This window comes from Castanea sativa, chromosome 1 (assembly GCF_040712315.1).
Source record: "Castanea sativa cultivar Marrone di Chiusa Pesio chromosome 1, ASM4071231v1".
Classification (NCBI taxonomy): Eukaryota; Viridiplantae; Streptophyta; class Magnoliopsida; order Fagales; family Fagaceae; genus Castanea; species Castanea sativa.
This window is the reverse complement of record NC_134013.1, coordinates 21,472,344-21,498,516: the sequence shown is the minus strand read 5'-3', so window position 1 is coordinate 21,498,516 and position 26,173 is coordinate 21,472,344. Positions and strand designations below refer to the sequence as shown.

The 26,173-nt window shown below is 34.3% G+C and overlaps 3 protein-coding genes across 4 annotated transcripts; 1 reads left to right on the top strand and 2 right to left on the bottom strand.

The window, feature by feature from the left end:
* Nucleotides 1-7,093: 7,093 nt before the first annotated feature.
* Nucleotides 7,094-8,527, bottom strand: LOC142622533 (uncharacterized). The gene has a single exon (XM_075796026.1). The coding sequence runs from the start codon at nucleotides 8,525-8,527 to the stop codon at nucleotides 7,094-7,096; it is 1,434 nt and encodes a 477-aa protein (XP_075652141.1).
* Nucleotides 8,528-10,297: 1,770 nt separating this feature from the next.
* On the bottom strand, nucleotides 10,298-10,846 carry LOC142622523 (uncharacterized). The gene has a single exon (XM_075796014.1). It carries the CDS (start codon nucleotides 10,844-10,846, stop codon nucleotides 10,298-10,300), a length of 549 nt encoding a protein of 182 aa, XP_075652129.1.
* Nucleotides 10,847-17,176: 6,330 nt separating this feature from the next.
* On the top strand, nucleotides 17,177-23,543 carry LOC142622633 (adenine phosphoribosyltransferase 5). Of its 2 annotated transcripts, XR_012841938.1 has the most exons (8): nucleotides 17,231-17,462; nucleotides 17,646-17,756; nucleotides 19,208-19,300; nucleotides 20,067-20,172; nucleotides 20,259-20,408; nucleotides 20,525-20,583; nucleotides 22,181-22,253; nucleotides 23,200-23,543. XR_012841938.1 is itself a non-coding variant. In XM_075796149.1 (7 exons), exons 1-6 carry the CDS (start codon nucleotides 17,372-17,374, stop codon nucleotides 22,250-22,252), a joined length of 576 nt encoding a protein of 191 aa, XP_075652264.1. In that variant the 5' UTR covers nucleotides 17,177-17,371; the 3' UTR covers nucleotide 22,253; nucleotides 23,200-23,543. The 2 variants fall into 2 exon arrangements, 1 of the variants encoding a protein (XP_075652264.1); XM_075796149.1 differs by lacking the exon at nucleotides 20,067-20,172 and having other exon boundaries at nucleotides 17,177-17,462.
* Nucleotides 23,544-26,173: the final 2,630 nt, after the last annotated feature.

Below are 26,173 nucleotides of genomic sequence, written 5' to 3'. Positions count from 1 at the left end.
GCCCATTAAACCTTTAATAGGCTAGACAGGTGGGTCAAGCTAAATGAGATCTTAGTGGGTCATTATTAATGACCCATTAAAATCCTAATTAGGATTTTAACATGTCTTTAATCTTCTCATAAAAGTCAATAAAAAATTATAATAATATTATATATCACAAAACATTCATTTATTATCTTACTTGAAACTATTAAGTTCACCAGGTGGACTGCTCACATGGTCTTCCTTGATCTCTCAACCAATAAAATGTTATTATTTATGCAAATGTGACATCATTTAATAATCTTTATCTTTTATTCTTTATGCTGATTAAAAAGTTCACACATACACTTGCATAAATGACATCGTTTTATTGGTCAGAGAGGACTACATCAACAGTCCTCTACGTGTAAATAATAATTTCTCATTATCCTACCATCTCACACATAAATCCACCAAGTTGGTTAATTTAAATTTTATTTTTTTATTTTTGTTCCTAGAAGGACTCTTGGAAACCTTTGGATTCCACTAGATTGAAGTGGATGGTGGGACCTTTTTAGGAGCAGGGGCCAATTCCCCCGCCGCCCCCCCTTATTTTCCTAGGAAAAAAACATTTAATTTTGTTTAAAAATAAAACAAAAGCATCTCCATAAATTCTCAATCAAATAAAAATAGTTTAAAAGGGAAAAACTCCACATTTCAAAGGCAGTCCCTTAATTTTTTTTTTTTTGAATGAAAAAAAAGGATTTTCGATACAGAATCATTAATCTCATGCCACAAGAATTATTGTGAGCACAATATATTCCTTAAAGCACCATAACTCAAACCACTCAATTCTTACTAAGTATCATACGAGGCAATAGGAAAATTTCTCCTACCAAGCCACATCCGGATCCCACTATGTTGTTATTATTATTATTTGTTGGCATTGTTCTACATCTAGCTGCACAATGCAGATGAACACATGCTCCATAATAAATAGTGAAACTTTATCACATAAAATGAGAAAGATAGGCGTGGGCACAGATGATCGATACGCTTATCTTTTTCTTTGACTTTGCTTGTAGATTTAAAAAGGCAGAAGATCTCGCATAATCTTTTCCGAACATCATTTTGAACGTTCAGGATCTTATAGTAAGGTACGACAAACCATCTGTGCCGTCTAAAATAACCGTACTGACCTCATAAAGATAGAAACATTGGATATTGTAATCTAAGAGATGTGTAAAGGTCTTAATGATCATGTTATCATGTTTTCCTTGGTACGCTCGCGTGCGTATGAACAGTAATCCTGTACGTTTGATTTTATTGTGTGGGACCACCACAATTTTATATGCTGCACCACGACCTTTTTAGAGCGCGTCTTTAACACTCTCTTATCAAAAATATACCCAAAACAAAAATAAATGATTGCCGTAGATGCTGTGATTCCCATTAAAATTTACGTACAGTGGTTTAAGGATGCTGGTTTTTAAAGATTAATTGCATTTAAAATGTGGTTATATATTTGAATTTAATTAGTAAAATATAAGACACGACACCTATGATAGTAAAAAATCATATTGATAAGAACATTATGGTCTTAGGTTTGAATCTCTCCTTTTGTTGTAGCTATTGAATTATTGAAAAAAAGGAATAACTAAAATTTTGTTCATATCATTATTCTTTTGGCAAAGATGTTTGTTGTCATTATATTTTGGCATTATTTTTAATTTGATCATCAAGTACTTTAGTATCCATTTTAGCTCTTATATTTTTCAAGTTGTTATAATTTTGATCCATGTAATCATTTCACTAACAAAAAATTCCTAAATGGACTACATTAGTAGGTTGAAACAATGTTTTCTAGAAGTGAGACAGAAACAATGACCAACATAACAATAATTTTAAATTATAAGAACTAAAATAAAAGTTGTAAAAATTTGAGAATTAAATTAAAAAATAAGGTCAGAATATAAAGATCAAAAAGATATTTTAATATGTTCTTTTCTTATTGAAATTCAAATATAAAGAAAGCACGCGCTTGCCGTGGACAATTAATATCTTTATATATAGGTCAGCAGAATTGACTTTTTGCAAAATTGTAACAAAAAAATTGTAATTGTAAAGAATAATTAATTTTATTAAGCAATAATAAAGTGAAACATTAGGACATGTTAGAGAGTTTTACATAGGGCATATGTTGCAATGAGATGAAAAAGCAAAAAAGTTCTGGCAGCTTTCGATAATAATAGAGGTCTTTATCAATTAAGTGAGCGTTTGGATTCGAAGTCCACTGGAGCGTTTTGTGTTTTTCACCTTTTTTTTTTTTTTAACCAGCGCCTATTGTTTTATTTATGGGACATAAACAGTGTAAATAGGCAAATAAACAATAACCCACACATGAATAATAATTTTTTTAACTTTTAATTTTTAATAAAATAAAATAAACGATATTTAAACACACCTTAAGTAATAATAATATATTTTGTTAAGTCTTAATGAACATGCTAGGAAGATTTGCGGCTATCAATTCACATTTCATCTTTTTCTAGGCAGATTGGCCACACGTAAGTAAAATGTGAAACTCAATCACATTCACACCGGCACAAAACTATTCCACAACTTATTTTTCGAACTTTTTTCAGATGTTGACTTTTGTGTTACTTGAGAATTGCTTATCGTGGACAGTTTATTTGAGACAAAAAAGTTAAAAAATTAGATTATTTTTATAAGGCTAAAAATTATACTATTTAAAATAAAAATGAGACAATAAATAATGTGAAACCCACAAATAATATATAAAATAAGCACAAAAAAAAAAAAAAAAGCTTATACTTACTCCTTAAAGTCATGATTTTTTTTCTTTTGAAGTAATGATATATAAGTAATGAGCTCAGAGAAGACAAGAAAGTATCATTTCAATAATGTCTTTTCAAGAGATTTGAAAAATCTATAGACACAATTTTGTCAAAATTATGAATACCGTAATACAGAAAAATGATAAGTCAAGTAATAGACAATCGGTCATAATAAACTGGCGGCTACAAATTAAAAAAAAAAAAAAAAAAGTGTTATGTAATCCAAAAAGAAGATTACGAAAGATTTTGTATATCCAAAACATTACTACCTTTTAAGGAGAATGTTGTGTGAATTGTGTTTTGAGCCGTCATCTTTCCGCCTAACAATTAACGAATAAAAAACAGAGCGTGTTTTGAAGGTTCACGCCTTGATTAGCTTTTTATTTTTATTTTTTATGGTACTTGAAAAAAAAAAAAAAAATTTGATGACGTAGCACGTATCCACTTCTGGGGTCCACAATATTAAAGTGACAATATATGGGTCAATACAATAAACGACAAGCGCTTTAGATCACCATAACTTCACGCGTGTCACATTCCCAATGACCACTAGCTGTTTTTTAAAAATGATTTTACGTCATGCCACGTGAACGACCCTGTTAAGTGAGAGGCTCCGATTGTGCAATGCCACGTCATTATGAAAAAGTGCAGGGACCACCTCAAAAATCTAAAAAATCTACTGCTACTTGATTCTCTGCCAATCAGTAGCCGTCAATTTCTGCGAAATGACCATAAGGCCCATTACCTCGTTTTTCTCAAAAGTTTTTGGGACAGAGGTGGGAAAAGTTAGAGGAGCATTCTAGTTTAGTTGTGGGACATCTGATGTTGCCCGTGGCCGTCTGATTACTTTTAATCTTAAAAGCCCAACTGTGTTGCTTTCTATATAATATATACTGTGGATCACATAATCATCCTTGTTTTTATCGTTTGTTTTGTTTATTTATTTATAAAGATAAAATACAGTCTCTATCAAAATAAATAAATTAAAAAATATGCATAGTCAACTCGCTAAAAATAAAATTTAACATAAAATAGGTTGTAAATTAAAACTACAACTTTCTTCCTATAAAAAAAAATTACAACTTTCTTTAAAAAAAATGGTTATGTTAAGGAAAATTTTTATATCCCTTTTATGGGAAATTAAAAAAATTATCAAAATATTAATTGTTTTTTTTTTCTATAAAAACTTTCTTAAAATATCTCATTAACAAATGCCCTTAGAGTATTTATTAACTTTTCCCTAAAAAAATTAATATTACTACATATTTTGAAAATCTAATAGTTGGATTGCATGTTTTTTTAGAAAAATTCTTAGGTAGTCCCGGAGTATAGTGAAATAGTGCTCTCTCCTCTCACATTCATGGTGGACCCCACTATGAATTTAATGAGCGGATCCCACCATGAATGTGAGAGGAGGGAGCACCATTCTCCGTGCTCCGAGAGTACCTAAGAATTACTCGTTTTTTTACGCTTTTAATACACATGTCAAATTTTGTGCTAATCAGTTATTACTTACTATATGATCTATAAACTTATATTTTATGCATAATTTTAAATTACAAAAAATTGCAATTTAAACAATTTATTGATGACATAGCTATTGATTTTTAATTTTCTATAAATTTTATAATTATAGAAGATATAAGAAGAAAATGCAATTCAATGGTAGGTTTGTTAAAATTCACCTCCAACAAAAATATATTGAATAAGGTTGTAGTCTACAATCAATTTTGTAACTAAACTTTGTTCATTCATGATAGATGTAAAATATTATAAAATTGACTAATTTGATCTATGATTATTGTGGTAGAGCTGAAGAAAGAGTAACAGTTTAAGAATTAAGTTAGTCATTTAAAATATCTTGAATTTAGCTTGAAGAGGGAGATTTAAATTCTTGATGTTTTTTCATTAAAAAAAAATGCAAAAAAAAAGAAGATAAAGTAACAATCTAGTTTTTTTGGGTAAGGGATATATGATGTTGATCATGGGCATGTGATTAGTTTTGATCTCAAAAGCCAAACTGTGTTGGTTTGTAATACCAAATAATATATCGTGGAACACAAAATCATTGCTGATTTTGATCTGGGTAGGATACACTGAACAGTGAAAAGCATCTAGAAGTCAGACATTCCACAGCAGAAATGATGTGTGCTAATCCGACTTCCTAATTACCGCGCGTGCTTTGAATCATTGACTTCTTCCTAATTTCTCTCTGTTGTGACTTGTGAGTGAAAGGACGTGTGATTTAGCGGGAACAAACAACCGAAATTAATATCGGGGTATTTATGTAACTCTGTGTTTTGGTAAACGGATGATATTCATAAATTATTTAGACAATATAGAGTTAGGAATAAGTCTCTCAATCCATCATAAAAAAAAAAAAAAAGATTAAGGAGTGTTTGGTATGTGTTTTTAAAATAATTATTTTCAGTTTTTAAATAATATTACATATATTTTTACATACTTTTTTATATACACGTATTTTCATAAATATTTTCAAATAATAATTTTCAATTTTTAAACACATGTACCAAACGGGTTCTAAATCTCTCAATGTGTGCATGGATCGGGTTAAAATAATTTTTTGACCCAACCCAACCTATCATATAAGTCCAACTCAACCCACATGAGTCGAGTTGGATTAGGTTGAACTCATGGGTTAGACAAATTTTTTTTTTTTTTTTATGCAAGGGTTGGACAAATTTTAAATTCTTATTATTATTAAATTAAGTAGAAAAAAATATAAATATAAATATATTAAAAAAACCCAAAGATTAGTAACAATGTAACTCCTTAAAGGCAAATAACATTAATGACTAAAACAACAATATATCAATGTAATTTACTAGGGTTTATGTGAACTAATTGACTTTTATATAGAATAGGAAGAGTTAGTTATTTTTTTTAAAAAATTTTAATTATATAATATATTTTAAATATATATTAAATAGATGAGTGGGTCGGGTTGGGTTTGGCGGGTTTGAAATTTTATGACCCAAATCCAACCCGACCCGCTATCAAAAAATTTTGTAATTCCACCCAATCCACCAAGCCCTAAAAACTAACCCAATCCGATGGATTGAGTTGGATCGGGTCGGTTTTTGTGGGTTGGCTGCATACCCCTATCTCTCATAATAGATATACATGCCACATTGTCATAGAAACGATTGAAGAGTAATATTTTCACTTCCATACAAAAAACATTAAAAAATAATAATAATAATAAAGAAGCGTACAAATGTCCATGGGAAACAACAAAGTCTTGTTGTAGTTATGCTCATTTTCTATCCGTATATTAGTTAGCTTTGTGAAAGCAATGTTTCATCTTCACCTATAATTACTAGTGTAATAAGTTCCTGAAATCACTATAAGAGTTACATGATGTAAATTATTATTGTAAAAATTAGACATCCAATCAAAAACTACTTTGGCATCAATCTCAATTCTACAACCGATAAATTAAATTTAAATACATTAGGTCATTTCTTAGAGTCTAAAACTTTGCATCAACACTAGCTGCCACACCTATGAAGTGGGTGAAGCTTCTAATCCGAAGACCACTATGATCTCAAATAATTGCTCCACTGCTAGCTAGCCCTAAATTTCCCATTGAACAACCATATGTATTGAGTTTACGCCAACCATACTCAAGTTTGTCCCATCTCACTTTAACCAAGTGCTTGCTTTAGCTCATACAAGCCCACACAAAGTATATATAATGTTCCTGTCTCATCTTTATGCGGACAACATTAAGTTACTTGATTAAATTGAAGCACATGATTTCATTGATCAATTAAATAAAAACATTTCTTTTGCAAAGACAATTAAATTCAATGCATCTATATATTTAAATTTAAGTATGAAATTTGTGTGGCTACTTTTTGTACTCCCAGGGAAACTATTTGCGTACTCCCTGGGAAACTATTGCAGTCTCACATCACCAGAACACTTCCCCACTAATGGTACACTACTCTCTTCGGCTCAAGCTTATAAGGCAGAAAGTGGGAGGAGATGTCTTCGACGTGGGACAAGTTTCCTAGGAAGTACGCAAACAGTTTCCAGAGAGTATGCAAATAATTTCCCTGGGAGTACAACAAGTAGCCACACAATAAAAGGAAACTTCTTTTTTTGTAGGCTTTGTACTCCTAGGGAAACTGTTTGCGTACTTCCTAGAAAACTTGTCCCGCATCAAAGACATCACCTCCCACTCGCTGCCTTATAAGCTTGAAGCTGAAGGAGTAGTGTACCATCTTTCTTTGATAATCTGCAATGTATTATTGAATAAAAGAAGAACAAATGGGATAAGCTGCCTTACACAGAGCCAACAAAGCAGGGGGCAGGTTATCCAGCAAAAACACAAAAGCCAAACGGGAAATCAAAGAGAATCTAGCTACTTGGTGAGCAACACCATTACAATTCCTACTAATCCAAACAAACGAACAAGAAGAGAAACAAACAGCCAAGTCAATAATATTAAGGAGCTGAGTTTGAATGCACCATTGATAGGATTGGTTGTGCGAGTTGATGGCATCAAAACAAATCTTGGCATCCCCTTCGAAAATAACCTTGCTCCATCCTTCCACTTTAGCAAGTTTAACAGCCCAGTGCAACGCTTCAGTCTCAGCTTGGAGCAGGGATATCATCTTAATCAGCCTTGCCCACACTTTGAGAGGCACTCCACGGTGATCACGAGCTACCACAGCAATAGCAGCTTGTGTCTCATATGTGGCTGCATCTATATTGATCTTTATGCAATCAAAGGGTGGAGGGGACCACACATGGACCGGTATAGGAAGAGCATGATCAGTACGGGGGGCTATTATGGTGGAAAATTCAAAGCACCTGGTTAGAACCATCCTAATAGAGGAAGAGACATCCCAACTGCAATTCTGATGAAGGTCACGGTTTCTTGCCAACCAAAATTCGCCAATTGTAAACACCAAACGCAGGAGTACTTGATCTTTATTAATAGCTTCGCAAGGGACATTTGGGGGATTCAAACATAACTTGATGATATCCTCAGGTTGGGAAATAGCTAGATTCTCTGTTTTAAGGCCCCAGTACACAGAGAACCAAAATGATCTAGAAGCAGGGCAATTGAAGAAGAGGTGGCTTGATGATTCTATGTTGTCCTTGCAGAAAAGGCAAAAGGCATCACTTACTTGGAGGCGGTTGAGCAGATTTTGTTTTGTGGGAAGAACGTTGACCCCAATCCTCCAAAGTAATATTCTCAACCTCTTAGGCAGGTTCAAATTCCAAATTTTATTCCAGGATATTTCACAAGGGGATAAAGATGGTAGGTGAGAGCGAGCGGAGTGGTAAGCTGATTTGACTAAGAAGTTACCTTTTGGGTATGGTATCCATATGAGTTTGTCCAGGGAAGGTCTAGTTGGAATAGGGATGGTCAGGATAGCTTGAACCGAGTGGGGGTTAAACAGCTCTTTGACAAGATTTTGCTTCCAGCAATGACGGTTCGAGTTAATTAGGTGGCTTACACGGATAGGTAGCTGGGTATACTCCTCTACTTTGGGGGTTGGGATGAAACCTTCTATCCATGGGACCCATGGGTCTGTCCAGATGTCAATGGAGGACCCATTGCCTATAGAAAAACACGCACCTTTATTAATAATTTTCTTTGACTGCTCAATAGCCCTCCAAATGGGTGAAGCTCGCTTAGGTGGCTCGGAGTGCAACCAATCCTTTGACATTTTGTATTTCGCCCTTAAAATGTTCATGCACAGACTATCCCGTTTGGAAACTATCATCCATGCAAGCTTGGCAAGAAGAGCATTATTAATATCCTTCGCTTTTTTGAAACCAAGACCACCTTGACTCTTTGGATAGCATAATTTGTCCCAAGATCTCCAAGCTAGAAAATGGCCCTCTGATTTCTTAGGATTCCACTAGAATCTTCTAGAAAGGGAGTCTAGATCTTCACACACTTTTTTGGGATTGTTGAAGGTAGACATGTAGTAATTCGGAATGGATTGAGCAACTGAGCATATTAGTGTCCTTCTTCAGGCCCATGAAAGGCATTTGGGCCTCCACCTTGTGAGCTTGGCCTCAAGCTTGGCGTGGAGGTAAGAAAAATCCTTGGCAGGTGCTCTAGATAGGAGTAATGGTGCACCCAGATATGTTGTATCTTTTTGAAGGGACCTCATTTGGAGTATACTCTTCAAGGCTCTACGTGTGTTGCTTTGAGTGTGCTTAGAGAAAATGATGTCCGACTTCCCCCTATTGACTTGTTGACCGGACCAAAGGAACTACTTATTCAGGATGTGGTTGATTGTTGTTGCATCTTTTTTAGAGGCTTTGGAGAACAAAATAATGTCATCCGCATACATCACATGTGTGATTGTGGGTCCACTTCTACTAGTTTTGATTCCACATAAGTTTTTTTGCCTCAGTTCCTTGTCCAGCATCCTAGATTGCACTTCTTGCCCCAAAATAAATGTAAGGGGATAGTGGGTCCCCTTGCCTAATCCCTCTGCTTGGTTTGAAGCTCTCAGATTTACCTCAATTTAGAAGGATTGCAAAGGAAACTGAGGAAACACAGTTGAGGATCCAATTTGAGAAAACTTCATTGAAATCAAGGTGGAGAAGTACCGCGTGAGTAAAATCCCAGCTGACCCTATCATATGCTTTTTGAAGATCAAGTTTAATAGCCATCAGACCTGGCTTGGTTTTCTAGGACTTAAAGCTGTGTAGAATTTCTTGAACAATGACTTGATTCTCGGCAATCCATCCGTTGGGGATGAAAGCTGACTGTGCTGGAGATATTATTTTGTCGAGAAGAGGTCTGATCTTTGCCACCAAAATCTTGGATATTATTTTGTACACCACAGTGCAAAGGCTTATAGGCTTGAAATGGTTCACAGTAGTGGGGTTAGAGATTTTGGGAATAAGAACAATGAGAGAGCAATTTACCTCCCTAGGCATGGTTCCCTTGATGAAGAAGGAAGTAACAACATTTATGATGGAGTCGCCAACAGTAGACCAGAGCTTCTTATAAAATATGGCCGGGAAACCGTCTGGGCCTGGGGCTTTAAGGTCATGCATGCTGAACAAAGTATTTTTAATCTCATCATGAGAGGGAATTCTAAATAGCTCCTCATTTTCTTCCTCTGTGATACATGGTAGGACCAGGTGTTCAAGATGAGGTGGGAAGTCAGCATCATTCTGCTAAAATAGATCCTTGAAATGATCAAGGAACGTCCTTCTGATAGCATTGTCCTCAGTAATCCATGAGCCATTTCTGTCACGTATAGCATCGATACTGTTTCTTTTCCTTCAAACAATTGTGGACAAATGGAAGAATTTGGAATTTTTGTCCCCTAATTTCAGCCACAACTCCCTTGATTTTTAGCGCCACAGGGTTTCACTCCGGAGCAGCCATTCCGTTAGTTCCGCTTGAAGGGCTGCTTCTAAATCCCCGGATTGATTTGAGGGGGGCTGTCTTTGTATATCTATGATGTGTTTCATAATGGCGTTGATCCTGTCTTGGCACTTTTCGAACACTTCCTTGTTCCACTTTTTAAGAGCGTGTCTCTGGTAGCAGCCTGCTTTTTGCATAGCTGAATGAATTCAGAGCCACTGGGTTCATCATTCCAAGCACTGTCGATGACTGAAGCACACCGTTCGTCCCTTAGCCAAGCAACCTCAAATCTGAAAGGACGGTGAGCAAATTTGGTTTGAGGGCTCGTGTCAAGAACAATAGGAGTGTGATCAGACCCAATGGTGCCGAGATGGGATAATGTAGCTTTTGGATATGCAAGCCTCCAGGTAATGTTTGCGATACCTCGATCCAATCTTATTTTAATTGCAGTTTTTCCCCACTTACCTTTTGCCCAAGTGTATTTGCCCCCAGAGTATCCTAAATCAATCGCACCAACCTCAAACATCAAGTCCTTGAGAAAATTTGTGGAGGAACTGCCTTTTTTGCCTCTTGTAGCTTCACTTTCATTAAGCACAAAGTTGAAATCCCCAAAACACATCCATGGTCCATGATGAGCTTCAAGTAAGGCCATGAGATTTTCCTATGCCTTCTTCTTTTTCAAGGGGTACGGAGGGCCATAAAAGCCAACCATGAGCCATTCACAAGCAAAATCGTTAATTTTCACAGCAATAAGATTTTTGTTATATTCTACCACCCTCACAGATAGCCCATCTTTCCACAAAATACAGAGCCCTCCTGCTCTACCTTTCGCTTCAACAGCAAACAAGTGATCAAACTTAATGGTACTTCTAACAGACTCCATTCTACTAACACTGGCTTTAGTTTCAGACAGAAAAATTAAATCGGGCCTAGCCCCTTTTATTTAAGCCTTTAAGGCTCGAACTGTCGAGGCGCTGCAGATGCCCCGACAGTTCCATTCGAGAAGTTTCATGGGGACGGTGGGGGCATGATAAGGGCCGCCTCTTCGGCCGTATTTTTGTTTTCATCGGTATGTGAACAAACTTCATAAAGATTGTTATAGAAAGACTTACTGATGTGTGCTTCATCTTCGATCTTCTATCTTTCTTTGAGTATGAAATACTCTAGGCTCGACTATGGAATGAGAGCTACAGTCTCAGGATCAAAGAAAACTAGCTCTGGTCCCCTTGTAGCGATTCTAAGCCGTTTGGCAAAGAGCTCGAGCTCTTTTTCCGTTACTTTCCTCTTCAGTGGGTTTGATGGTGGTGGTGCAACACTCGGTGTGAACAGGTATGGTGGTTAGTGCTCTTGAATTTTTTCAGAGGAAGACGAACAGGGAGAAATGAGGCAATTGGTGGATTGTGGAATTAGGGATTCAGAATGCTCACTTAAGGTTTGTTGGTGGGTTGGGCTATGATTATTGTCTGGGTTGGTATTATGGTCTGAAGAAAGTTCAACATGCTCCTCTATGGACTTCAGGCCCACTTGCATAGGGGTTAAACGAAACATTTTATGGAAGCCACGGGTTTGTGTTTTGGTATTAAGGCCCATATTGAACTTTGCCTTAGTGCGAGATACGTGGTGTGGGAGCGTTGTCTCTTGTGGGAATTCCAGCTCAGCTTGGATGGCTCAGGTGTTACAAGTCGTACCTGCTGACGTCGTGGAGGTGCAAATATCGTGGGGTTGCCACGTGTTTTGAGCAGATAGTGGGCTGGTACAGTGGTCCTGGTGCGTGGAATACGTAGTTGGTGGTGTCCTTTCAGGTGTACCAGCTTGCATGGCGCTCCTAACAAACTCTAGTGAGGCCCTCTCATGCGTACCGTCTTGCCTGGAGTAACTAACAAACTCCGGTGGCTGTCCCGATGACTCTACGATCACGTTGGTGGTGCTGTCAGGCTGCTTGAAAATCCCAGGTGGAAGATTTTCGTATCCCGGTTGGAGCCAAGGTCCGACAACTTTGAACATTGCACCATTGGGATTACAGATCTGATACATTGTACCTGTGCATGCCTTTTCCTCATGTCCCACCACTCCACACCTGTAGCACACATCTGCGAGCTTTTCATATTTTAACCCAATCCAACAGTCAATGCTATTTGGACGGGGAAGGAAGAGACCTGGGAATAAAGGTTTACCCATCGAGATGTCTACACGAATTCTGACAAATTTTTTCCATGCGTCGCCGGATCACCGACTACATCTAATTCTATAACTTTTCCCAGCCTCAAACCTATCTTCCTCAAGTTATCCTCAGTATTCCACAAGGCGGGTAGGCCATGAACTTGGACCCAGAAGGTTGACGAGGAAAAGTCTACTTCTTGCTTGGTGACTTCTGGGTTCCATGTTTTAAGAATAAGGTGGCCACCCTTGCAAGACCTCGACTGTCTGTGATATGCTTTATGGGCATCTACTTCATGGCTGAATGAGAATATAAAGATGTCCCTATCATACGTTTCACCTCCAATGGGTAGACCGGATTCCAAGCTTTCATGACCACATCTCTAACATAGGCCAGGCCTATGTCTTTGTTGGTGATAAGCTTAGCAAGGAGTATGAGATTTGGAGAGAAGGCATGGCCTGGTTTGGAGGGAGCCCTATTCTACATGAAATTTTTTTTGTGCGAGAAATGAGGCCTGAGACCTCCATTCTGGGTTAAAGGTGTAGGATGGAGCTTTTCACAATGATGTTGAAATAGGAAAGATGGTGTAACGATGTAACGGGGTAGAAAGTGGTTGGGAAGCGGGTGGAGATGGTGGCCAGAAACAGTGGCCGAGTTACAAGTTAGGGGAAAGGAGAGGGGGAGAGGGTACTAGTGGGAGTACAGAGAGAATTTTTAGGAGTTACTGGATAGGAGTAGTGATGGTACACTACTCTCTTCGGCTCAAGCTTATAAGGCAAAAAGTGGGGAAGTGTTCTGGTGATGTGGGACTGTAATAGTTTCCCAGGGAGTACGCAAATAGTTTCCCTGGGAGTACAAAAAGTAGCCACACAAAATTTAATATACTGTATTTAAGTAATTGTACCTAAATTTTTTTCATTCAAAATTTCACCATTGGATCATAGTTGCTCGTTCTATTTAACACAAAAATGTCAAATTTCATGTCAATTGAAATTTTGCAAGCATGGCAAGTAAAAAAAAAAATGTAATCAAAGGTGGATCTTTCAAAATTAGCATCCATAAAAAAAAAAAAAAAAGCTTTCACTTCATTCAAATATAAGATATTTTTAAAGAAATAAAAATGTAATTCTCGGAGTTTACGAATGAGTATAATATAATTTTCCCTTAAGCCAATTTAAAATTTTCATTTTTCTTTAAAAAAAAAAACATTTTTGTAGTGACTCTTCACCACAAAAATGACTCACTAAACCATCTTGGATAAAATGCACTTAAATCTCCTGAACTTCGGGTTAGTGCACTTAGATCCTCTGTACCCTTAATTTAGTTGATTTCTCACATAATGACTCACTAAAGACTAAACCATCTTGGATAGAATACTTGCTATAATTTCCTTAGCTGAGAATTCCATATTTAGTTTTCTTTGAACACTTTTAGTATAGAATTTTTCCTTGCATGTTTGCTATGTTTTGATTGTGGACTTCACCATTTAATAAAAATTGATTTAACTTGAATTTCAAATGAGTTTACTTCTATGTTGTGATGAGATATTTGAAAATAAGCTCTTGTTTGTGTTTCCTATAATGTAATCAAATTCATGATTAGGAAGACGAAACATAGGTGCCTAATACCTTTCCATGACCATATCCTATCTCCAAACTCGTAGTCTAATTTGTTTCTCTTATGATTTTATACTTGACTAAATATGATTCACATAAGTTTCTTAATGCATTTTATTTAAATGTTTATGCTTGATTTGTTTGCCGGTATGTCTTTTCTTTGATGATGTTAATCTGATCATGGGTAGTCATAATTACGTTTTAGGGTGTGTTTCGATATCACTTATTTTGTTGAAAGTAATGTAGATAAAAGTAAAAGTTAGTTGAAATAGTATAGTGGGCCCATGAATAATGCTAAAAACTAAAAAATACAGTGGGACCCATAAATAGTAGCAAAAATAAGCTGAATAGTAAAATAATTTTAATTTTTAATCCTAACTCAAACGCACACTTAGTGTTTTTTTGGTGTTTATCCTACATTTTATGCATTATATTTTCGGTTAATTCAATATGAGCACGTAAAATTCAAGTTTATGAGCTTGGATGCATAAGCATTTATGCAGGCGTAATGACTGCATACGGATGCTTAAGTATACGTACAAATCCCAACCCAAAGTGGTTGTGTTCTCTGATTTGCTTGGTTTTTCACGCATTGCAATTAGATCTGGCTCTGAATTTCAAAGATTATGTTAATTGGTGATAAGACTATTACTTGCTATAATTTCCTTACTTGACTATTCCATATTTACTTTGATCGAATGTTTTATAATTTAAACTAGAATCTTTCCTTGCATATTTGCTTTAAGACTTCCCTGTTTAATAGAATTTGATTTACTGAATTTCAAAATGAGTTTATACTTGTGTTGTGATGAGATTTTTGAAAATATGCTTTTGTGCGTGTTTTCTTTAATGTAATAAAATGCATGATTAGTGTTGGTATATTTTAATAACAAAAAATAAATTAATATGTTCATGAATTTGTTGTTATCAAATTAATTATAAAATACTAGCCTCATCAGGTTTTTTTAGTGGTCCTATTTTGTAGAAAAAAATTGTGTTTTTTTAATTTTATATATATAATTTTTATTTTGAAATTCTAATTTATAAATAGATAAAGTAATTTGAAAATTAATAGGAGATGAAGTTTTTTTTTAGTGGTCCTATTTTATAGACAAAAACTGTGTTTTTTTTAATTATATATATAATTTTTATTTTGAAAATCTAATTTATAAGTGGATAAAGTAATTTAAAAATTAATAGGAAAGTTGTCCTATTTTTTAGGCAATATTTTAATGGGAGTTAGAGTTTCATTTTTACCAGATTCTCCTATAGTTTTATCTTTACTTAAACATAGGAGTATATGAGCATTTTTGAATTAAAAAATGAGAAATCCAAACCGGGAAAGCCCCTTAAATAATAGTATAGATGATACCCCACCCCATTAATTCATACTGTTGATACATAGTATTAATATCTCGTGGGTTCCAATTAGTTTAATTAGTAAAGTCTCTAATAGTTGAATGAGAGATTTGTGATTCAATCTCTGTCTACACAAAAAATCGACTGATATCTTTGTCTGATAATAAAAGAGCTATCATCAGGAGTAGACGTTATAAGTTGAAATTATCTATAAAAAAAGTATTAATATCCCCTTAATCCCCATTTATCTTTGTTATTGTGGGTTCCAGTTAACTCAACTAATAAAGTCTCTTATGATTAAATAAGAAATCTGAGATTCAATTCACGTCTACATGAAAAATCAATTGGTGTCTTGGTTTGATAATAAAGAGCAACTATCAGGAGTAGACGCCATAAGTTGAAACTATCTCTGGAATGCTTTATAAGTGTATATACATAAATATATACAGTGTAAAAATAATTCATGCATAGAGTGGTTTTGGTTATTTTTTATATACCCTATTTTGTCGACAAAGAAAGGTGTTTATTTAATGGAGCTTTAAGTTCAACCACTTATGTAGAGTTAGTTCAAGCTCTACAATGAATAAGTCGAGCTATTGTATCATAGAGGGGACAAGTAACAAAATATAATTTTTGCAGCACTGGTTTGTGGAATTTGCCAACTGTAAAAGGCTTGAATCTCTTTAAAGAGAGCAAAATTTTAGTGCCTTAGCCTAATTGGGTTCATTAATATATATATATATATATATATATATATATAAATAATTTATGTTTCTCCAATTGATTTTTTCTAATTTTATATTTCATATAATTTCTATTGTATTTTAGTGTATTATCACTAACATTTAGAATAGAGATGAGTTAATAATTTTCAAATTTAAAAATGACCTAGCAATACTAGTGAAGGCCAATTTACTTAATTGGAAGGGATTAGATGTCTAACACCATCCCGCACTTATATAATAACTCCATACTTATTGTTAGGCATAGTTAGGGAAACATTTGTGGCGATTTTGAAACCCTTTTCCCTTGTTTGGCCCACTCAACTAAGGCGTACCTAGGGAAACATATGTGGTGTGAAACAATGAGCCCACATGTAATTTCTTTTTTATTGTCAAAAAATGCATTCAACAATAATTCATGACCAAATGCATTCAACAAGAATTCATAACCAAAAACAATTTTATTCAACAAGAATACATAAACAAATGCATTCAACAAGAATCCAGCATAATATGAAATGCAATCTCTTAAAAAAATACTTTATGCCATGATATATACTTTTAAAATGAATTCTTCTAGAGTCAAGTTATCAAGTGCAACATAAGTCCTAATATTAAAAAATAAAAAAGGAAATTCCTATAGACTGCATAATATACTTTTTCTAATAGAGTCCGTACAATTTCTGTCATGGAAACTCTATATATCTTATACTTTGCATATTTTACATAAGATTTTTAAATTCTAAATTCTAAATTTTTTTATTAATCCAAGTATATTGTTGAATATCCAATTGAAATCCTCATCCTTCTTGTCAACTTTCCAATTAACTAAACACCAAAGTGATGCCTAGGTAGAATATAAAAATGGGTTAGACTTGCCAAGTATTTAAAAAATTAATTAAGATTTAGACAAAAAAGAAAAGAAAAAAGAAAAAAGAAAAAAGAAAAATGGGGGAGGGGCATCCAATGTTTGATGGAGAGAGCGAGGAGTGTGTGTAAGCAGCGTGTGTAACACGCGCTTTAGAATCGAGTGATGATGAACAGCAACCTCAATCAATTTTCAAAATGCTTAATCCTCTGGTTCGGACAACATATTAAAGCACTCACCAGTTCGCTCACAATTACTCAACTCACATAGAGAAGAGAGAATTTTATCTTTTAGCTGAGTTTAGGAGGGAAAATAAAAAAGCTGCTATATATATATATATATTTATATATATATGCAAGAAAGTGAGAGACACACAGAGTAATTTCAGTGTGTAAATTCAACAAAATCTTCTGTTAATAAATCTCTCTTCACAAAAAAGCTCTAGAAAGTGAAAATGTTTGCGGCAGAGAATGGACTTAAAGGAGACCCAAGACTCCAAGCTATCTCTCAAGCCATCCGTGTTGTTCCCCACTTTCCAAAACCAGGTTCAAAGCTTTCTTTCTTTCTCTTTGTATTTGTTGTTGTTGTTGTTGTTGTTGTTTTACTTCTTTATCTTTGTTTTCCTTCTAATAACTTTCAGTGTAAATACATGTGTGTGTGTGTGTATGTGTGTGTTTTACTATGTTTTTTTGGTCTTCTTAAATTTCTTCAATCTCTTTTGGGTGTAGGAATAATGTTTCAAGACATAACAACGTTGATGCTGGATCATAAGGCGTTCAAAGACACGGTGGACATTTTTGTTGATCGCTACAGAGACATGGGCATCTCTGTTGTTGCTGGTTCTCTCTCTCTCTCTCTCTTAAATATGTACTTTATATCTTTGTACTTCACTTTTGTATCAATTTTACATTTGATACAGTTTTTCGGGTTAAATAATGTGTTAAAGATAGGAAAGTGGATGGGGTTAGTGATAATATTGTGTCAAAAGGAAGTTCCTTTCAAATATTTTATGCGTTTTATTTTTGTTTTTTATTCTTCCTATGTGTAAATAATGAAATATAGTGAATTGGTCTGAACGGAGAGGCGAGAATTTGTGGCTCTCAGTCTCACCTCTCAGAAGTTTTGGTTCCTTTGAACCTCAAATTTCAAAAAAAAATTTAGCATAAAATTATTACTATTTCGTTAAAATACTATTTAGTCCCTAAAATATAGGACATGCAGCTCTATTTTTCATCCTTAAAAAACATTTGAAAAGTCCTATTTTCTTCCTGAAAAAATGTTCTATATCTCGTCTTTCGGCTACTCTAACAAAGTTCGACAAAAAAAGTTTCAGGGACAAAAATAAAGCCTAAATTATATGCCTTTTGTCCCTAAAATATGGGTTAGGCTCTCTTTTCTTCCGTTAAATATGATTTCTGTTAAACACGCTGACAAAAATTTATTAAATTTTAGGGCCAAAAATATGCTTTGGTCAAGGAAGAAAATAATATTTTTGCTTTGTCATTTTATATCTACAGTCTACACTTTCATATTGTACTGAAGTGAATAAGATTTCGTTTTTCTGCTTCATTTTTATAAAAAATTTAAAATTTTAATTTTAGGGGGGCTAATCATACCATATGAGTACTTGTTTGTGCGGTTACCCGACATCCCAAATGTAACAACTTTGAAAGCTTGATCTTGACAGCTTTTTCGCCAAAGTCCCGCTTAATCGAAGCGCAGGCCTAGGCATTGCCTAAGCCTTAAGTGATGCTTTCACTACAGTAGAGTACCACAGTAGTATGGAAAGGATAATTGGAAAAGAAAAATGACAAGTACTTTGTCTAGTTTTTCTTTGCTGAGTGGATCCCCACCTCATTATGACTATGTCATAGAGGTTGATTCTCCAACTAAACTAATCATAGTGCAAGGTTGAATTATGCTAATAAGAGACTTACTTTTTGGTGGTTGCATAATAACTTTGGTAAATTGTATGAGCTTGTTAACTGGAAAAAACTTTTATCTCCCATTAGGGGTAATGCTGTCCTAAAAGTTATTGAACTGCAACATTATTGTCCTTCACTGAAAGTGTGTTCAACATGCCTATGTGTAGAGGGTAGCCTTGTCCTCTAAAACCATCTAGGTACTTTTTTTTTTTGATAAGTAAAACCATCTAGGTACTTTTGTGGCTGATAAGGGGGAATTATATATTCCAGAAATGCAAAACTATAGTATCAGGATTATATTTCTCTAATATTGATTGCTTCTCTGGGTTTTTTGCTTGCTTCTTATGTTAGCAAATTATTTGTAGGGGTGGAAGCTAGAGGATTCATGTTTGGCCCCTCTATTGCCTTAGCTATTGGTGCAAAGTTTGTTCCTTTGCGTAAACCCAGAAAGTTGCCAGGTAGGCTGAATTGTAGCGGTGCTTTGAAACTCTGTACTATTGATTATTTGTTGAAAGTTGGGAACTACGTTACTCTTTATTGGTGCTTTGAGTTATTCTAAATCATTTTGGAAAAGTAAAAATATTTGATTAAGATGTCAATTGAATGACAAATGAGGTTATGAAAAGTGAGCTCAAGCATCAAAGGGAGTACCTTTAATGTGTGCTAATTTAGCTCACTAATTGAAGAGCTGTATAAGATGGAAGCATCTAGATCTGTAATCAAGCCATTATCTATATGTTTTATCCAATGTGAAAAGGGTGCTTTGGTTTTTTTGAGGACTTGTAACCTCGTCTACCCTGTATATATTTTAATCGGCTTTTGGTGTAGAAATTTTCAAATAAAGATCAATGATGTATGATGACTTACATGTTAAGAAATTCCTTTTTGGAATTTAATTGTCTCGTATTACGTCTTACTTGACATCTTACTTCTAACGAAAAAGTGAACTGAATGTACAGAAAGCACCATGTGAATTTGTGGATTGGCATCTTTGTGGATGAATGCTCGATCTATTAAAGATTCTAGGCTCCTTTGTGGGATGTATATTCCATCTATTAAAGATTCCTGGCTCCGATGTTTGATGAAATGAAATGCTAATGGACATATTTGTTTGCATAAAGTAATAAAAACTAATTTTATTGGAAATATTTATTTCCCTGCATCATGTATAAAATATTTTATATCACCATATAATGTATACTAAGATTTTTCTCTCTCTCACAGACATACACACACAACTAGCCGTCTCTGTTTGCTGGACTTGGAATCTTACCTATTCTTGCTTGCTGAATTTGAAAGGATTGGGATTTACAAGTTCTTAGTACTATTGGTTTAGTATCCAATTTGTTTATATGCATTATGTGGTTTCACAAAATGAACTTCAAGACTAAAATTTTCTGCATGCTGCTTTTGTAGGCGAAGTTATTTCTGAAGCTTATGTCCTGGAATATGGGACTGACTGTTTGGAGATGCACGTTGGGGCTGTACAGCCTGGTGAACGTGCATTGGTTATTGATGATTTGGTAGCTACAGGTGGGACTCTATCAGCAGCAATACGACTTTTAGGTGAGTTATAGACCTTTTCTTGGGCTTTTAGTTTTCTACTTTATGGCATTTTCTTTAATTGCTTTGGTATGTCACTTGTAATTAGTTTATGTTATCCAAATGTGCTGTTTATCTAGAACGTGTAGGGGCTGAAGTCGTCGAATGTGCTTGCGTTATCGGCTTGCCAGAAGTTAAGGTAATGCTACTTCTGTAACTCTATAGTTGGTGTTCGTCTTACTTATTGACCTTTAAGTAGTTTAGCGTGTCTTATTATTAGTTATTTGTATGTAAATTTTCTTTATATAATCTGTTATATGTTGGCTGAGACATCTATGAGATTATTTATTAGCCCAGTGTGGCTATCAAAATTGATGATACCATGACCACAACAAATAACATATAAAGCTATTGGTTCAAAAAATATTAGTGCTACTCATTTTGTGTTCTCTTCTTTCTTTTGGTGAAATAACCTATATGGAGAGTGATGAAAAATGAGAGAAAAAATGTATATATATTCTATGTTGCAGCCCCTATTGTGAGTCACATGATTGAAAATAAATTGGCACCACTAAGTACAGTTCATTTTTTGTTTTATATCTTTATTGATGGGATATCAAAAGGATTTATCAACCCTCTGATCTCAGCAAAAAGTAGTTGAGTCATTAACATTTTAAGTATTTTTACTCTGAATTTGAATTGTTTAGGAAGCAAACCTTCATAGTCTAGCTAGGAAGTACAGACCTGGGCATGGGTATGACATGGCGACATGGCAAATTTTGAAAAATTAGGACCTGACACAGTGGGGGTACTCACATTAATTAATTATTAAATATATTTTTATTTATATTTTTTAAATATTGTTAAGCATTTATTTTTGCATATAATGTTAAACTTATATCAATTTAAGAGAAATAATGAATACTAAGTCGATTCATGACTAATAAATTATGTTTAGAAATTAGAATACAAACCAAGAATAAGATCCAAAATAGTAATTAAAGATAACTAGATAAATGTTAGAGATTGAAACTATAAAGAACTAAAAGATAAGTGTTCTCCCGTGTCCTGCAAAAAAAAAAAAAAGGGAACGGTTGGGATGCACATGCAGAAGTGTCCTAGATGTGGGTATGACACCCCAAATGAAGTGTCGGTGCTTCCTAGTTGTCTAGTTCCTTTGCTTGACATGTTTATATTTCTGTTGCATCTTGATTTAATCTAATATGGTTTTTGAACATTTTAAAAACCTTGGGAAGATGTGTTCAAAAACTAAAATATGATCCAAAGCGTATGCTTGAGAATTAAAAATCATATTGATTTCTATTTCAATTTTGGTGTAAACAGAACTTATTTGAGATGCAGTTAATTGTTTTAAATAAAAATCATTTTATGAGGGTGATACGTGAAAACGATAAGACATTTCCAGTTTTTTCAGGAAATGAGAGCATACTGTCAATTTTAAGATATTTTCAATAAATAATGCAACAATGTGGATCTTATGTTTCCTATCTTTATCACATTTTTTCTTTCTTGGGTGAGGGGGGGTAATGATTTGGGGTGGATTAAAGATGATGGTTTTCCTTCTAGAAAAATGTTGTGTGTTGTGCATGGAGCATTTTCATTCATGTTGACAGCTGTTTTGAGCTAGATGTATAACTGTGTTCATGCTCTGTACTTTTTTCTCCTGTAATACCACAGTTATATTATTTTTGTTTTGATGTTCTTCCTGGGCAATGTTACTGGAAATGGACATTTGGAATTGGAATGATGCTCTTTGACAAATGCATATCTTTCAGGGACAATGCAGGCTTAATGGAAAGCCACTCTATATCCTTGTGGAGCCACGCGAAATAGATAATTGTTGTTAAGGTACACTACCATTGTCCTGAATTTAAAATTAAACTCAGTCACTTATAAAACGGCATTACATGGTCATGAGATGATCATTTTAGTGCCTTTCTACTTGTTCTGCGTTTTATAATCTTAATAGAATATTTGATTAATGGAGATGCTATGGAAGCCCCAATTTGATAGTCTTTAGAGGCATAATTTGTTCTTGGATGAGATCTCAAACATTTTTCTTTTTCACATTTTTGTCAAGTGCACAAACATTATGAGGGCGTTTGGATTGAAATTATCCGGGCTGCGTTTCAGCGTTTCTGCGTTTTCAGATTTTTTTTTTTTTTTTTTTTTTCAGCCGTAGTTGTTGACTAGTTCCTCATGAACAGTGCATCCGTGCAGTGTTCATGGATCCACAAATTTTACTTTTCAGCAACTTTTTCATTAAAAATGGGTCTCACGGCATTATTCACACATTTAAAAATTATTTTGCTACAGTGTTTTCAGTTTTCAGCAATAAGTTCTATCCAAACGGACTCTATATCTGTAAACTATTACTTTTTTATCTCCATCTTTAGTGCACTTTTGATGAACTGAAAATTTTATTTCAACAAACAAAACAGGAATACAACACAAGAAAACTAAGCCTCCTCCCTAATAATAACATCTCTCAAGGAGTGGGGACCATTACACAAGCCAAAAGAACCAAAAAGTCCAGTCCGGAGGGACCATTTTGCTAGATAGTGGTCTGTCCTATTGGCTTCTCTGGGAATCCAACAATTCAAGTATCTTGTTTTCATATAAGAGAATTGATAGAAAATTATGCATAGTCTAGGCTGTTATACATCCATTTGACATTAACAGTTTACTTCTTTGTTTGTTCATAATCTAGGCTGTTATATAACCATGCTCATTGGATTGTGCTGATCCTCAACTCTGGTTGGTACTTGTTTAATTAATTGATTCATCCATGCAGGTCTATGGGTTTGATTCTGCTTGGGCTGACATGTAGAAAAGATGATGCTTGAGCAAACAGGCCATGATATATGTTTTCCCTGCCGAGTTTTGGCCGACCAAGTTTGGCCCTTAGGAGGCTCAATTGTTTATTATCTCTATGAGATTCTGTTGTGTACCATTTGTAGTTTTGAACAAGCATGGGTGAAGAATTTCTATCCCATATGTTGATTTGTTCTTAGATATCATTTAGTGTCTCAGTATAGCATATCTTTCAATTCAATGTGTACGTCTTTGTTACCAATTTGGTAGTAGTTCTTTAAGCTTAATCACTATTTGGATGGAATAAATTCCCTTCTTCCATTACGACAATTTTTTAGATAGGACCGGGTGAAATTGTTGTCACTGGTTTTTTTACTACATGGCGTCCGTTACTTCTGATGGTGGTTGTGATAAGGTGGTTGAATGAGTCTCTGGGCCAAACGGTCGAGCTTGAGATGAGACCAAGCTCTTGGTGACAAAGTCTATACAATACTTTTGTTGTTTGCTTCACCAAAATTCGATGAGGCCGAATCCTTCTGGTGCTGTCCTACCAGTGTGTTTGGATGGAAGGCAAAGAGAGGGGAGTAGATGTTAAGATAATCATCCAAATCTTATCTTTTGTTCCTTGAAAACTTTTTAAATTATTAATTTTATTGTATTGATTTCAATCTATATCTATTTCTTTAAATTTTAATATCTATGTTTCTTTAAATTTTAATACGGGAGGGGATTTAGCTCAAATGGTAGAGCATAAACAAAAACATTGTTAAGTTACGAGGATCAATACCTGGCATCTCCAAATTTTTTCATACATAACATAAAAAAAGACAAACATGTATTTTATCCTAAATGTTTGGGGTGTTTTTACTTTTGCCATTTACATTTTAAAATTTTCATTTATAAACCTCTATGTTCAATTTTTTTATATTGATCCTATTGTCTATTTCTTTTAGTAATCTAGTTCGTTGAGAAATAGATATATAGTCAAAGGGGATATAGCTCAAACGGAATGGTATAACCATACCATAGCATTGTTAGGGCACGAGGATCGATACCTCATTTCTCCAAATATTTTCATGCATAAAATAAAAAAGACTAAAGCATATTTTTTATTCTAAAAATTTTGGGTGTTTTCATTTTTGTCATTTATGTTACAAAGTTTTCATTTTAAATCTTTATGTTTGATTATGTTTTATATTGGTCTCACTGTCTATTTCTATTAGTAACTTAGTTCGGTAAGTAGCAGATTAAAGTAATCCATTACATGTACATTTTGAGTATGAATTTGGTTATGATAGGGTGTAAAATTCATATTTTGTACAATCCAATAAGAAATTGCAATATCAATATTTTACTTAAAAATTAATACATTCTACCCCACACACACACATGCATATAATCAGGATATCCAAACATTTTTGAGTATTTGACTTGGGCATGTGCAATTCTCTGTCCTATACACATCGGGTTATTACAAGAAAGAATTCATTGGGGGTGACCCCAAAATGAGGTTTCGAATCCAGAATCTTATGGATATTATGAGACCTTAGAAACCACTTAGCCATTCTCTTGGGTTTAATACATTCTACCATACCTAATAACACCATATCAACCTTTACTTAAAACTTGAAATATAGTGTTTATTAAGATGTTATCATGTGTAATTAGATGTATTTATATTTTAGTAATATGATAATGTGATATGTCCTTATATAATTTAATTTCATACATTTTTATTAGTAATATGAGTGATATATAATAGCATCACTCAATCTATGGACTAAATCACTCAATCTTGGAGAATACAACAGCATCCCTCAATCTATGGACTAAATCATTCTTATTGGGGATAGGGTACCTAATCCACTCTAAGACTTTGTTCAAAGGCTTGTAGTTAATCACAAGGTGAGGGGTTCCTCTCTCAAGCTCAGCATTTTTTTGGACATAAAAAGCACAAGACCAAGGAGATTTGCTATTCCTAATCAACTTCTTACTGAGCAAATCATTGATTTCATTTTTGCAAAATTCAACAGTTTCAGCATTCATTTGAATATATATATATATATATATACATATATTACGTAGCTCAAATGGTAGAGAGCATAACCACAACATTGTTAAGGCATGAGAATCGATACCCTGCCTTTCCAAATTTTTTTTATACATAAAATAAAAAAGACTATAGCATATTTTTTACCCTAAAAGTTTGTTTGTTTGTTTGTTTTTTTTTTTTTTTAAATTTTTTTGCCACTGACATTACAAAGTTTTTTTTTGGTGAACGACATTACAAAGTTTTCATTCTAGTCCCACTAACCACTGCTTCCACTTTTATCTCAATAGATTGATTTAACCAAGCCCCATCGTTACGGATCAAAATCCTCTAAGAATCTATAAATCCTCTAAGAACTCTGCCACATGGAGTTCTTTCAAACTTGTCTTTTCATTTTAAAATAAATGCTTTAGATCAAACCATGTCACCAATCCACTTAAAAAACCTTTAAATAATAACCCCACCTCAGTTTTTCAAATTGACATTTAAGATTATACTTTTTAAATTTCATCTTTTTTTGCAAAAATACTTAGAAAAGAAAAACCCAGATCTGCAATCCAGATCTCACTGCTGTGCACAGCTCCAAGATCTCGTCAGACAAAGTTCAGTGCTGAAACTGAGAAAAACTAACGGAGGCAGTTCTACAAGGAAATCCAGTGACTCATGAGCATACCACCGGCAAACGCAAGCTCCTTCACCGTGCTACTCAAGATTGTGTTCATTTCCAAGTTTTGAGGCTTTTAACTTTTCATACCTAAAAGAAATTTGAGCGTGTTGTGACAAATTTTCCTAGGTCCACCAACAAGGAACAGGCAACAGGCAACAAGCAAAAACATTCATTTTTTTTATTTAGCTTCTCTCTTTGTTTTCAATTTATTACACCCCAAGTAACTAACACCATATA